At 35.2% G+C, this 16438-nt stretch overlaps 1 protein-coding gene across 1 annotated transcript; it reads right to left on the reverse strand.

The window, feature by feature from the left end:
* Positions 1 to 9938: 9938 nt before the first annotated feature.
* On the reverse strand, positions 9939 to 10755 carry LOC139886084 (protein DOG1-like 3). Its single transcript, XM_071869827.1, has 2 exons — positions 10303 to 10755; positions 9939 to 10172 (listed from the first exon to the last, which is right to left on the reverse strand). The coding sequence occupies exons 1-2, from the start codon at positions 10753 to 10755 to the stop codon at positions 9939 to 9941; spliced, it is 687 nt and encodes a 228-aa protein (XP_071725928.1).
* Positions 10756 to 16438: the final 5683 nt, after the last annotated feature.

The raw sequence follows: 16438 nt of genomic DNA on the forward strand, positions 1-16438 counted from the left end.
TGATTAAGGGTATTATTGTGCGAGTGCACGGGTGCTGTCATTTCCATTTCTTACCATTTCCAATCAATAAATTGAAGCTTTGTTTGTAAGTTGTTCTATTTAATTTTTCATTATCACTATTTTCATTATTATTGTTATTGTTATTGTTATTAGCTGTAGTATTTTTATTACTATCATTTTGTTAGAATTATTATTATTGTTATTATTGCCATGTTTACTATATTATGTTTGTATTTTTACTCCCGTACCATTATTATGATTAGTTAGTAAATTTTCCTAGTGTTTGCTTAGATGTAGAGCCCCTAGTGAAATGGATTGTTATCATTTGTACAAATTAAAATATAACTTTAATATTTTTAACATTGAGCCTAATTAAAAGAACCATTATTATGTACTTGAATATTTAACCCTTGCCACTTAATTTATTAGATTCAAATAACGAAAGTTATTTTTATCTATATAAATTAAGCTTCAATATTAAAAATGATCTAGACGAACTTATGAATAATTTACTAACACTAAATTAGAAATAAAGTTCGGTGGTTTGGGTAATATCACTAGTTACATAATAGTGAAATTGTAAAAAGGGAAACCGTTATGATTTGGGTTTTGGCGAAAGTCAAAACTGGGTTGGGTCTCAATTTAAATACTTGGGGACTAGTAACTATCTAAATAGAATCCGATGAAAATTAGATTTAATTTAGCTAGTCATAACTTTATATTTATTCGAAAGAAAAATATAAAGTTTTATACTAAAACATTTTAATAGGGCTTAAACTCAAAACAATCCATAGATCTAGAGGTGACACATTTAAGTAAACACTCCCATTTATATATTGCAAATAATTATTATTGTTATTTATTTACGTATTATTATACAAAAATATAAAAAAAAACAACTTAATCTCCTTCAGTTTAAACACTACTGTTTTGTCACATCGTTTATAGCTTACGCGGATCGTGTATAAATCACACGAAACGTGTAGCTTCAAAAACATACGTGAAACGCGTATTATACCACACGAAACGCGTAAGTATAATTACGGGTACTGTACGAACTAGGTTAAAAATTAGGGTTTTAATTATTTTATTATTATATTTAAGTTGTTAGTTTATAATTAGTATTAATTTATATTTAGTAATTAGTTTATAACTAGTTAATTATTATAATTCCTATTAATTCATATTAATTTAGTTAAAATATACTAAAACCCCCATTTTCTAGTATAATTAATTATCATTAAATTCTTGAGTACGTTTCTCCCTGTGGAACGAACCGGATTTACCAACAAACTAAACTACACGGATAGGACTAGTTGCCTATATATGTTTGAAACCAACCTAAATTCATTAAAATACTATATATACAATAAATCAATTCGTGTAATAAAACAACTCAATCCGTTCATAAATAAAGGTATTGTTTCAACGCATCACCTGCACTTGATCATCCCAGCAAGGATTGGTATGCTTCATTTATATTTATAAATGAAGATGCAATTGATGATAAATACTCAGCTGCTCGAGTTTGGCGTAAATACTTGCATACCGTATCAGTTACCTTTCCAAGACTAAAGAACAAGGAAAACCTTTTATTTAAGAGAATTAAAGCTGAACAGATCAACGACGTTAAATATGGGGAACACATGCTTTCGTTGACATTTGTAAGTCAGGATTGGGATATCACACAAGGTTATGTCTGTGTTCTTGCTGGGAGAAAGAGTAAGTGCTTACTTTTACTATATATGCTTAATAAGATGCTCCTCTTTATTTATCCTATTAACCACTGTGACTTTTAATCTTCTGCAGAAATTACTCCGCTCACCGCCATGCGATCGTCATCTTTCTCACAACTTACCTTTATCACGCAAACAATTATTGACGATACTCCCATTCCTGAAGAGGATGCTGTAAGGGAGGAGGAAGATGAAGAAGAAGAAGTAGAAGACATAGGTATGAACCGAGTTGCTTCTAGGGAACGTCGTGCCTCGGGTAATGAGAATGATAACACTGAATTTAGTAAAATACCAGACCACAACTTGTATTTGTTTTCTTTTAGGCCCAGTACTGGTGGATTTTATAATCCAGACCCTTCTTTATACATTATGCCACCCTTGAAATCTTGTGAAGCATATTGAAACTCTTTTATAAGTAACAATTTCCCTTTATCTCCAACAGCTAGTGCATCACACCAACACACTTCATTAGTGACTCTTCCGCCCTCCGCCAAGAGAAGAAGAACTGGTCAAAATCCTCTGTCATCCGCTCAACAAGGAGCTGGCACTAGTTCTTCTCAGCAACAAATTACGCTTCCCAATCTTGATACAAATATACTTTCCTCCTTTTTAAAGGGACCACCACACTCTTACCAGGATTTCATGAATTTTTTGAACGCCATGGTTTATCCTTCATTAGCCCAATTTTTTAGCAGCCTATCTGATGCAGATGCGAAGAAGGTTAAGGCACAACGTATCATTCTTAACATTGCTTCTGGGTTAAATGACCTTCAACGCCTATCTGAGTTGCAAAGCAATGAAATCACCACAAATAATAAACTATCTGCTGAAAAAGAGAAAGTAGCCAAGATTGAACAAGTAGCTACATCCTTAAAGAGGGAATATGAGACGATGAAGAGGCTTTATGATAATAGCAACAAACAGAGGACGGAATATAAGGAACAAGTCAAAGAATTATCCTTCAGAGAAAAGCAACACTTGAGCACAATTGATGAACTAGTAAAGGAGAATGAAAAAATACTTGAGCAGAATAACGCGCTGAAAGAACAGTTTAAAGCTAAAGAAGAGAATGAAAGACGTATGATAACTGGGATCCCTACCCTTGTAGAGCGTATCTTTAATTGTCAAGCTCTGTCTCACAGGATACGCGAGTTCGTCCGTCTTGCGAAGTCTGCTGAACGACTAAATTTTTTCAACTTTATGAAAAGAAAACTGCCAGAATTGCCAAATCCAATGCCTGTTGTTATTACATCAAAGATTAATGAAAACGCCATGAAAGAAGCTGATGCAGCTGGTGCACTGATAGAAAATATGAAGTTTGCTGATCTTGAAAATCTTTGTAAAAGACCAAATGTAACAATAGACGATGTACTGAATTATACTCCTCAAGATGAATGAAATACTATGTTTATATTCATATGCTTTGCATAACGTTTAATATTGTACTTGGTTGTAATTATTAGAAAGATGCTGTAAGTAAGTAAGATTTTTGGAGTGAACAATGCACAAGATATTGATATTGTACTTTGCAACCGTTATGCTTGTAAATATTGAAATTATATTCTCCGTTATACGCTTTCCGTCATGAAACTTGTGAGGAAAAGTTATGAATTATTTTTGCCTTTAAATGTTTTGCTAGACGCCATGGTCCGTTATCCGTTTTGCTCTGCATTTTGTGTATATAAGTTGTGTCATGACATTTTTTGTAGATTCGTTTCATCGCTTCGATGCTTTAGTGAGTTCTACATGTCTCACTATCGATACAACCATTTTGAGTATAATTGCACTTCTACCACCGAAAGGCTATCTTTCTTTCTGCGGGTAGGGATGACACACAGCTATGTGACACCTGGGCTAAAAAATCCTTGGCCGGATAAAATTTATGAAAAATATTGCCATAAGAATAATTGCTATTATTCATATTCTTAAAGAAATTTTTACATTTATGACTATATCTCATGCATTTGACAGTTGATCAAGCTGTCCATGCATATAGTGCTACGCGTAAAATTTCTTTAAATTCATTGCATTCCAAGCTCTTTCGTATTGTTCGTCGAAAGGCGCAGCAAGCATGTATGATCCATTCTGATTTACTTTTGTGACCTTATAAGGTCCTTCCCATTTTGGGGCTAGCTTTCCAAATTTGATTTTCCTGCTTGCCTCATTATCACGCAGCACCAGATCACCTACTTCAAACTGCACATGCTGCACTTTCTTGCTGTAATATATTGCCATTTTATGCTTGTGATCTGCTTGACGGATGGCGGCCATCAACCTTCTTTCCTCCAACAAGTTGAGATTCTCCCTTAATGCTTCAGAATTAGCCTCAACATCAAATGCCATAATGCGTTGCGTTGGCACACATATTTCGGCCGGTATTACTGCCTCTGTACCATACACTAGACTGAAAGGTGTTTCCCCCGTGCTCCGCTTTGGCATTGTTCGGTGTGCCCACAACACATTTGGCAGCTCGTCCACCCATCCAGTTTGACTCAGACCCAACCGTGCCTTAATGCCAGCAACGATTTCCTTATTGGTAACCTCCACTTATCCGTTCGCTTGAGGATGAGCAACAGATGTAAAGTTTTGCTTTATGCCCAGCTCTTCACACCAACTCCGAAATGAATTTTCTGCAAATTGCTTGCCGTTATCACTGACTATTTCATTTGGCACCCCATAACGGCACACGATATCATGCCAGACAAATTCTTGACATTTTCTCCTGTGATTTTTGCTAAAGCCTTTGCTTTAACCCATTTCGTGAAAAAATCAATTGCTACCACCAAGAATTTAGCATTACCAGTGCTTCTATTGAATGGCCCCACAATATCGATAGCCCACTTGCAGAACGGCCAAGCGGATGACATCGGTATCAAGTCATACTTTGGGAGACGCTGAATTGTACCATGCCTCTGACAATTCTCACATGTTTTTATGATTTCTGCAACATCTCGATAAAGGGAAGGCCAAAAATACCCTTGTCGCATGATCCGTGATGCCACAGTACGGAAGCCGGAGTGTTGAGAACAAACTTCTTCGTGCATTTCTTTGACCACCTTCAATGCTTCATCATCGGTTAAACACCTTAACAACGGACCATTGTAAGATTTTCGATAAAGGACACCATTAACAATTTCATACATTGGTGCTGTCACTCTTATTATTCGTGCTTCCGCCTTATCAACAGGTAACCATCCGTCATGCAAATATCTCAAATATGGAGTCATCCAAGCTTCCTTAACACCTTCAAATATTGCCATAATTGGTTTTTCATGTATTGATTTCTCCTTAAGCTCTTCAACCAACACTCGTTTGTGCAAATGATCAAAAGTTAAAGTAGCTAGCTTGCTCAAGACGTCAGCCTTTTTGTTCTTATTTCGAGGGATTTGCACGACCTCCAGGTTATCAAAATTCTTTGAAATTGCCTCCACCAACTTTACATATTGCCTCATGGATGTATCCCTTGCATAGAACGTTCCATTAACCTGCTGGGCGACGATTTGAGAATCAACATATGCTCGTAAATTTGTTATGCCCATTTCTACCGCTATGCGGAGGCCGGAGAGTAATGCCTCATATTCTGCTTCATTGTTTGAAGCATAAAAACAAAATTTCAATGCGTAGGTATACTCTTCTCCGTCTGGACTTGTTAAAACCAGCCCTGCACTTGTTCCCTCTTCACTGGATGCTCCATCAGTGTATAATTCCCACACATGCTGTTGTGGTGCCGTTTTGTTGTCATACTCTACTTTTTCATTTGTTTCCAAGAGGAAATCTGCCAAAATTTGTCCTTTAACTACATTCCGAGGAGCAAAATTGATTTCATACTCCCCCAACTCGATGGCCCATTTTGCTAAACGGCCAGATGATTCCGGACGCCGGAGTATTTGCTTCAACGGCTGATCTGTTAACACTAAGATTGGATGACCTTGAAAATATCTTCGTAAACGCCGTGCAGTATGCACAAGGGCATAAACCATGCGGTGAAGTGGTGGATAATTTGTTTCACTAAGCTGCAACACTTTGCTAACAAAATATATGGGCATTTGCACGCCGTTCCGTTCTGTAATTAAGACAGAACTTATCGCTTCTTTTGAGACAGCTAAGTACAAAATTAAGGTTTCCCCTTCTTTTGGTGCTATTAATGTAGGTAACATTTTTAGCAACTGCTTGACCTCTTGGAATGCATTTTCGGCTTTCGCCGTCCATACAAAATCTTTTTTATTTAAACAGCCTTTTAACACCTTCATGAATGGAAGCGACTTTTCAGCTGCTCTGGACAAGAATCTTGTTACTGCTGCTAGACATCCATGCAACCGTTGAACATCTTTCTTGCTAGTTGGCAACTTCATGTCTTCAATTGCTTGAATTTTCTTAAGATTAGCTTTAATACCACGTTCGGTGACAATATGACCTAAGAATTTTCCCTCTTCTACACCAAACGTGCACTTCTTGGGATTTAATTTCATATTGATTTTTCGTAGAGATGCAAAAGTCTCCTGTATATCTCGTAACATCTTTTCTTTAGTATGACTTTTGATGACAATGTCATCAACATAAGCTTCTAAATTACGTCCAATTTGATCCTTCAACGCCATATCAATAAGTCGTTGATATGTTGCTCCTGCATTCTTCAAACCAAAAGGCATTTTCATGTAACAGAATATGCCTTCCGTCGTGTGAAAAACCGTTTTGTCTTCATCTTTTAAGGCCATAGGTATTTGATGATACCCCTTAGCTGCATCTAAGAAACATTTGAATCGATATCCTACCAATGATTCAACCTTCATATCAATTTCAGGTAAAGGATAATTATCCTTTGGACATGCTTTATTGATATCCGTGAAATCCACACACATCCGCCATGAGTTGTCCGGCTTCCTAACCATGACTGGATTGGCCACCCATGTCTGATATTTGACCTCTCGCAAGATCCCAACATCCACCAAACTGCGTACCTCATCACAGAGGAATTTGCTTCTTTCTGGCACCATGCCTCGCTTCTTCTGACAAACACGATGTATGTTGGGATTCACGTTTAGTCTATGCTCGGCTACTTCCCTTGGAACACCGGTCATATCAGACGGTTGCCATGCAAAAACGTCTAAATTTGTTGTCAATATGTTGTATAATTTTTCTTTACATTTTGCGGATAACGTGTGCCCAATTATGATTTTCTGATCAGGAAATTTAAGATTCGGTGAAATTGACCCATCATCGTGTATGATTGGCTTAATTATTGCCTTTGTTACTTGAGAACATTCAATTGACTTCTGCCGTTCTGCATATAACGTTGCTACTCCGCCTGGCGTTGGAAACTTCATCATTCCATGTACAGTTGATGTTACAGCTCCAAACGTCAGTAAAGCAGTTCTTCCTAAAATTATGTTGTACTGTGAATTTGCTTTAACCACCAGGAACTCAATGTTGGCTGTGCGTCTTAGGGGTGGCTTGCCCAAGGTTACTTCAAGAAGAATACTTCCTTCAGACCAGGACGGTTCACTTGTAAAACTTGCTAACGGCACATATGTTTCCTTCATTTTTTTCTTGTACATCTTTGGGAAGCTGTATGAAGCAATGTTCATACATAATGTCTGCTCCAGCTCCTGTGTCCGTATAAACGTTGCGTATTAAGCAATTAGCAACTCTGCTTCTATAACCACCGGACCATCGGATGGATTTGTGTTGAACATAGAAGGAAATGATATTAATTGCTCTTCCCAATCTTCCAACACTTCTGCCTTCCTCCGTTGTCCAGCTTTCCATGGATGTATCATTCCTACTTCTATGGGTACCAATTCGTTACTCTCGCCTTCTTTGTCAGTGTTGGTGAGATGATTCGTCTTAATAATGGATGGCGCCATTGTTAACACCTATTTCCTTATGAGGTAAGGATTAGTGTATCAACACGATACTAGAAGTAATCTAGCTTTAGGTGGGCGAGTGTTGCCGATTGATGTTTGCTCTTGGGAAATAATCCCTGCAGACCCGGTTCACAAGTGTAAAAACTTATGGGGTGGCTTAATCAATCTGTCGTCCGTAGAGCGTTAATGTGCTAGCCGGATGACTTCTAGTGAGAGAAAGTGCTAGAGAGAAAGATGAAGTCTCAGCTCTCAAATTTGACAGAATGTCTGAACTCTGTAAAATGACGACCTAAGGGGTCTATTTATAGTGTCAGATCCACCGAATTGTTCGGGGACACGTGTCAGATGATGATACGTTCTGTTACTTGTGATCCGAAATTCATGCTGAAAGTGGCGTTCTCCGGCCAGGGCTTACGCGCTAGGCGGCCTTCAGGGCTTACGCATGACGGAGCAACCTATACAGCGGAGAACGCTGGACGGACAGTCTTATAAAACCGTTGTTCTCAGTGCTTATGATGGTAATTTTATGCGATCATTATTCCTTTTATGCGTGTATACGATAGGATACACCATTACTTAGTATGATATATATACAGTTAAATGTTGTTACAACGATAATCGTTACATATATGTCTCGTTTCGAAATCATTAAGTTAGTAGTCTTGTTTTTACATATGTAGTTCATTGTTAATATACTTAATGACATGTTTACTTATCATTTATCATGATTAAACATAGTGTATCAATATCTTAATATGATTCATATGTATTTAGTAAGACGTTGTTATAACGATAATCGTTATATATATCGTTTCAAGTTTCTTAATTCAATAAACTCAATTTTATGTATATAACTCATTGTTAAAATACCTAATGAGATACTTACTTATCATTATATCATGTTAACTATATATATAATCATATATATGTCATCATATAGTTTTTACAAGTTTTAACGTTCGTGAATCACCGGTCAACTTGGGTGGTCAATTGTCTATATGAAATCTATTTCAATTAATCAAGTCTTAACAAGTTTGATTGCTTAACATGTTAGAAACACTTAATCATGTAAATAACAATTTCATTTAATATATATAAATATGGAAAAGTTCGCGTCACTACATGAGAAAGGTCAAACAATACACAAGACACGAAAGAAAACCCACAGAGCCAACTAACAAAGAAAATACAAGCAAACCACACCAGCTCACCTCACCTCATAATAACAATGAAATCAATATTGGTAGTCTTTAAAGAAAATCTTTTAAAGACGTTTTTATCTTCAGTCTTCTAGTTTACATTTACAAATCCATATAACATTCCATTGCATTCTGGTTAATTATAAATTATCAATATGTACAATTGAATATACAAAATGTTAAAATCAGAATAATACTATCTTATACTCCGGATCGGATCTTATATAATTTAATAATAACAACTGTACAATTCAGAAGATGTACTTTTTACAGATAAATAACTAGAACCATCCTTCACCCGAAAGCAATTGGTTGTGATATTCAAACTGTACGACGCACGTGTCTCCTATCATGTCACACGTGTCACTCATGCACCCCTTTGCCTATCGCCACCTCCTATGACCATCCCAAATTCCCAAATTCCCAAGTTCCCAACCAACCTCGCCCTACGTCCATTTACTCGCATAATATTAACTTTATTAACGACCACATCCGCAATAAAAAACAAACAATTTATTTATTGGCGACGTCATCATTCACAGTCGTAAGAAATTAAAGTTCAAAAAATGTTTTCATCTGTGTGTTTAAATATATGCATGCATATATTAATAGGCAAAATTTGCAATGCAATGCGAATGTGACACATTCGAGTGGAATACAAAGAAAGTCATTAATTACTTAGTGGCTACTTAATGACTCGAATGATGCTACATTATTTAGAGAGGGGAAAAAAAAAACATTTCTTTGTTAAAAAACACAGAATTTCACCAAAAATATACGACAAAATGTGTCATTAACTGTAAAAAAAAAAAAAAAAAAAAAAAAAAAAAAAAAAAACGTTGTACAAAGTCTGTAATTGAATGACTAATCTATGGCTTTGATGAATTCTCACGATGAAAAAGTGATAATCAGTTTTAATCGATAACGTCATTGCATGCGTACCTAACCTGTGATAGTAGGTTGGCCTGGGTTAAAGATATATTCTTTGTTAATTAATTAAGAAAACAATATAATACACGGATCGAACTAGCTTAATCAACTTGATTAATTGTAATGCAAAAACTAAGGATTCGATCGAGATCCCCTTTGGTGGTCGCCCAAAACACAAAGAAAAAAAAAGTAAATTAAGAAGTCGATCATCACTTTTGAGAACGTTCACGATCATGATTCAAACCCCATTTATGGATCCCAAAATGCAACTGTGCCGCCGCTATCAAGAACTCCGCCGCCTGTTGCGGCGTTAGCAACTCCACCACCGCTTTCAACGTCCGTAACCGTAGTTCATCCGCCTTTTCTACTATCTTCGTTAATCTTTCGATCTTTTTATCTAGATCACCACATGTCCCGCTTACTAGCTCAATTGCCTCATCCTGCTATATATATAACACCCCCAACCACAATAATATTTTAGTTGTTTTTAACACATTGCACAATCATAAACACATTATATTATAAACAAGGAAATTAATTTAATGAAGGATAACTAGAAGATAAGGTGCATGCCTGCCACTCGGAAAGTTGGTCGGTGATGGCGTTCTCTTGTTGAACAGTTTCACACTGCAACTCGCTAACACGGGTAAACTGCGCCGGCGACAGGTCACCTAGGTCGCCTGTGCGCAACCCGTGTAGAATATCAACTATTCTTGATTCAAAAAGTATACTAGATTCAGTATAAATAAGGTGAAAAGCAGTGGTGGGGCGCCACCCTGCGATCCAATGAAGAGATCGTTCTAGGGTGGTGCACCATCTAGCTGAGAAAATGGACAAAACATCTTGGTTAGCAGCGAGCGATTTGACTCTGTAAAACTCGGAGAAATGGAACATGACTTTGTTAACATGTTGGGTTAGTTGTTGGTGGTGGTCATCGGTGGTGGGTGGCCGTGGGGCTTTGGTGAGGTGACGGATTTGGTGGTGGAGTTGTTCGTACCATGTTTCATAAAAACGGTGGAAGTCCATATATTTATTTATTGATATTTATGTGAGATTATAAAAAGGAGTTGTCTTTTTTTTTCTTGTTTAAATAAAAAAGAATGAGGAGGGGGGCTTGTTGGTTAATTAAGTCTTCAATTGACTTGTTATATATGTCGAGTTTTTGAGGTGGGTCGGCGGCAAGTTGAACGACGGGGGAAATCCGTTGTTGTACACTGTACTGCCTCCTGGGAACTTAGGCAGCCTCTGCAACTTTTAACTTATACTCCCTCCGTCTCATTCCAATAGTCCACAGACAAAAAACACGCAGTTTTAGGAAATCCCACTAACTTCATTTCTCCACCAATGAAATATCTTCTCTCCACAGATCCACCAATGAAATATCTTCTTTCTTTTCTATTTATGGAAGTGGACTATTAATTTGGGACAGCCCAAAATGAAATACTGGACTATTGGAATGAGACGGAGGTAGTATTACAATGACATTATTTAATTAAATTAAAATATTATATTATTTTTTATAATTATTAAAATAAGCATCGGTTCATCCTCGCGATACTGTCGGGAATACAGTTTAATGTTATTATACAACATAGGTGCTTGTTTGTTTCGTAACGCTAGTTATTTACATCATCAAATTAGTTACAGTAGTTGGTTAAAAAAAGCGGGACTATTTACAACAAAACTAAAGGTTTGTAGCCTACGTTACAATCCGGATTGGTTGAACTGGTTCATGTTTATAGTCTATATAAACATTTTTATGAGTTTCTCACCTTTTACTTTCCAGTTTGTCAATAACTATCAAACAAGACCTTTAGCAAACAATATCCAATCCAATTTGTTACCATAATATCTCTAAGAAGCTCTAAACTGCTTGAAACTACTTCCTTTAATTAAATAGCCAAATATTTTAATTAAAACTAAATGGAAACAAAAATTATATACAGCTGCCCAATAAACAAAAATTATCACATAATCTTAATAATCAAACTTGCCAACTAACAAAAGTATAAAAAAGCTCAACAAACTAAGCATCCACTTGAAAATAAAATTTTATTTAGAACATAGATAACAAAGAATGTGTAGGTTTCATTTTCTATTCAGACTATATGATACATATGTGTATTATATAACAAAATGTATAACATATGTGTATATAATACACATATGTAACACATATACATACATATATCTATGATATTGCAAACTGTATTATGTGCAGACAACTAAAAGTAACAAAAAAAAGTCCAAAAAACCTCATTTAACCAAACATAGGAACAAATACCTAATATACATACTGATATTTAGATTACAATTTAGAACATACCTTCCGTTGTAGTAGTAAACAATAATGAACTTGCCAAGTGACAATCAGAACTTCTATTGCTCGACTGAGTCCGAGAAGAGTCAATAATTGAAACACCAGCAGATGCCTACAGATATATAATCAGAATAACGAACCATGAATAAATGACTCCAACACTTGTGAATAAAAAATAAAAAACAGTTAAATATAAAGAAAAGTCGGAAATCCACATTCAACATTAGACATAACATATATTATGATGGAAGTACACCAACTGTGTTATAAAATTATCGATGACTAAACATGTCTTATGATGACTACCATTTATTAGTTCAAACTCAAACTAAAAAACTTTAGGAATTAGTTGGTTTCATCACACAATAATAGGTCATGAAATCAATCTAACTTACGGGACAACAAAGACATACCCATATCGATGAACCTTTCTATATATGTTTTTCAAAAAAGATATAATAATAACAATCAACAAATGCAAATCAGTGTACACGAATTACCTTCAAAATGCACGTGAACAATAGCGACTACAAAATGGCTATCAAATTTTGTAGTGCCGAAAACAGCGGTAGCCATATAAACAAACCAAAACAATATATGATAATGCAAATAAATCATACCAATTGTGAAACACAAAATTGAAATATACTTTGTGAAAAAATATATCGGCAACACTGTAAGCCGGAAAAAATTGGTCAACGGTAAAAAGGTGGTCAAAGTCAGAAAAAATCGGCCGGATTCGATCAAAGGCGGTCAAAGTCGGTCTAAGTAAAATAATTACTCAAAACGTATTATTTGAACACTTGACCTCTACCGTGCCCAATACTCGTGGTAATGAAGTTTAACCATTGAGTCACACAAAGGCCGTTGAAAATATATGTATTACTTCATCCGTTCCATATTAATAGTCCACAGACAAAAAATGCACAGTTTAAGAAAAAGTAATTGTCATATGTACTTTTAAGAAAATCTACCTTATCTTTTTTTTAACAGCAATTGGGATCACCCGAGGGGGACTAAACCACCCGTTGCGATCATCTCCCATTTCGACTATGCCGATTCATGGATAATAACCCCGCCCACATCGCTGCCCGGAAGGAAACCTTAAAACCGATCCAAGGGCACGGTCAAGTAAAACCCCCTCTCATTTACCTCACCAAACGATATGGGAAAGGTGCCACGGGTGGATAATTTATGACAGGGATGAATTTGTGTTTTTAATATGTAGCCAACGGGGGTCGAACTCCTGACCTTCCCTAAAGGAGGCAGGCCACCAACCGCTGGACCACATCACAACTTTGAAATCTACCTTATTATTCTTATTCATTTATGAAAGTAGACTATTAATTTGAGACGGTTCAAAAAGAATAATGGACTAGCAAGACTGAGGTAGTATAACATTAAAACACAGTCCGAAATTACGATTGCAAACAAATTAAAAGGAAACCACAAACGACCTTCAGCCAACAACAGCTTAAACTAACGAATTCACCAAACATTACCAGCTGTGGCGAACAACTATCTAAACTAAAGAATTCTTCAAATTTATGTAAATGTGAGTGGAATTGATTACTAATTGCATGACCCAAGTGGTTATCCCGTGTCATTAATCATCGAATAATAACTTTACATATGTTCTGCAATTTCAGCGTGGCAAATTTCAACAACTTCGAGGTCTAATTTACCACTTTACAATGTGCCCTCTCGTTAACGCTAGAAGGCTTACTCAGCGTTTCCTTTCCATGAAACAACAAAAAAGCGTAATACAACTATAAAAAAAAAGAAATTAATCGCAACTGGATATATAAATTCAGATGTTTCAATTAACAGATCACATTTTGGCCCAATTCTTCAACACGTGTCAAAAAGAAAAAATGAAAAAAATATTTCAGGATCAGTACGGAACCCTAATTTAATCGTCAACTGCTTTAGATGGATCCTCTAATAATCGCCGGTGTTGTTGATGTCGCAACTCCAATTTCCGTATCCGTTTCCATCTGTTATAAGCAGCCGCAGCCGTACAAACAACTGATACAATTAATAAATTATAATCAGGTCTTAATTAAGCAATTCCAAATCTAAAACCAAATTAACGATCTGTTATACATTTATTTATATATACATGAAGTCGCTACGAGTAATATATATATTAAAAAGAAGAGCAGATGAATTACTTCCGGCGCCGACTAGAGACAACAACCGCAGAAGCATCTGGCAGCTGTTGTTTCCTTCTCCGATTAAAAACACTTTGTTTGCTTTCTTTGCCACTACGTAAGGTGTAAAGCAATAGGGTGGATTTGTGATTGGGTATTTACAAATTAGCCCCCAGTAGTTTTAATTATTTCAAAATGATTCCAAAATATTTAATGATAACAATTCGGTTTCATGTGATCAATATATGTTATTTTTTTTTTTATTTTTTTGGACATCTGATCAATATATGTTATAGTGTTCACTATTTGATTCTAATTAGTAACTCTGAAAATCAAACGAATAAAAATTGAGAGTTATCAAATCTAAGTTTGAATTCGATTATTAGTTCGGTTTCAGTTCGGGTTCAAATTTAAGTTCATTTTTCTGTTCGTTTTCAGTTTTAGTTTTCTGAATACGGTTTAACCGAAATCTAAATTAAACCAAATTCAACTAAAAATGTATTTGATTATTAATATATATAGACGAAAACTTGATTTATAAAGTCGAATTTTAAATTATTTTGTATGATTATTTTAGGTAAATCATGATTTTTTTTTTTGGTTTTTAGGTTTACTGCAACCGAACCGAATTCGAATTTGTTTTTCAAGTTGGGTATGGTTACGATTTTGATTTCGGTTTTCATATTTCGTATTCAGTATTTCGTATTTGTCTTCAATAATTTTAAATACCGAACTAGGGATATCAAAAAACGAACGATGAACACCCCTCGATGAATGTATCTTCAATGTTTAATGACGCTTTCAAAACATTTTTAAATGGGATAACAATATACGAGTCAGAAGATTTATTGACGATTTCCGAGTTATTAATTACATAAAGAAAATACAAAATTAAATATTCTTCAACCATAATTATATTAGTAGTAACTAGTAAGTAGTCGGTGGAAACCATAAACTATTATAAGATTTGAATTGACATAATGTTTAGTTACAAATCAAGAGAAATTATATACTTACATAATGATGTGTTAATGATCATATGTGCGATTGTGCATATGTATATGCGAATGACAAACATGTGCCATACTGACGCGCATATAAAGTTTCAAACGAGCGCGTGGATAAAAGATGCATGATACTAATTTACTAACACTATAAATAGAAGTGTAAAAAACTCGTTGATAAGCCATTACATTGAAGGTATGAATAATGCTCTTGGGGAGTATGAATGATCATATGGATCGTTATGTTTGAGATGTGTTGGATTATTCATTTGAATATGATGATCTCCAAATGATGATCATAAAGTTCACAAAACATAACAACAATTCCAATCTCCATTATTTTACACTCGAATTTTTAGCTAGAAATTATATTTATCGAAATAGGTTCGATCAATTACCAATAAAATTAACACGAATAATGAATAGTGAGAAGACTTAAACCACTAACATAATGACAAGTCATTTTGTAAACTTTTTATTTGAAAATATTTTCCGAGTATAGAATTCCTCTAATCCACTATGTCTAATGGATAGTCAAATAAATTAATACACTAAACTTTAACATCGTCTCAACTTTCAAACGTATCACCTCTCAACATTAAAGAAATGATAGTTTCTTAGTGTATATACCTTCAAATAATCTAGAGGATACTTTTAGCAACAATGAAACAAAATTTTTTACATTGACGAGAGTAAACAATTGAGAAAGTATAAATTGGTATTTTCTAAAATACTGTCTAATGTATAAATTTTATGGATACCGGTGAGTCAATAAATAAGTCAAATCTTAAGCTAATAGTTAGTGTTACATGTTGCCTTAAGGTTGGGTCTATGTAAATGTCTTTGTCAATATGGGCGAAGTTCGAGTCTGACTTTTGATAAAATGGGATGGTACTTATGGAGTATTTGGTAGATGTATTTTATATGTATCCAACTCTTACGCGATGAGTTTAGTGAATTTTTTAAAAAAAAAAAAACACGTGGTTTGGGGTGTCCTTGTCAATCTAGATCTTTTGCCTAAATCATGATACAAAGGTTAATAGTTAATATTAACGTCATCGATTACAGTTGATTCGACCCCATTTTGTGTGTAGGTATTCGTGAGTTCAATATCCAATATCCTGTGTTTTTAGGGGTTATTGTAAGTTTTAAGATTGTCACATGTTTCGCCAGCAAACGAAAATCGACAATTAACTATATTTTGAATCTCTCTGTTGATGTTGTACGAAGAC

The sequence above is a fragment of the Rutidosis leptorrhynchoides genome, chromosome 1 (genome assembly GCF_046630445.1).
Source record: "Rutidosis leptorrhynchoides isolate AG116_Rl617_1_P2 chromosome 1, CSIRO_AGI_Rlap_v1, whole genome shotgun sequence".
NCBI lineage: Eukaryota > Viridiplantae > Streptophyta > Magnoliopsida > Asterales > Asteraceae > Rutidosis > Rutidosis leptorrhynchoides.

Coding starts and splice junctions, on each gene's coding strand:
- LOC139886084 (XM_071869827.1), bottom strand. CDS start 10,755: ATGGACTTCCACCGTTTTTATGAAACATGGTACGAACAACTCCACCAC. Junction 10,173..10,302: donor ACCAACTTTCCGAGTGGCAG/GCATGCACCTTA, acceptor TTATATATATAG/CAGGATGAGGCAATTGAGCT.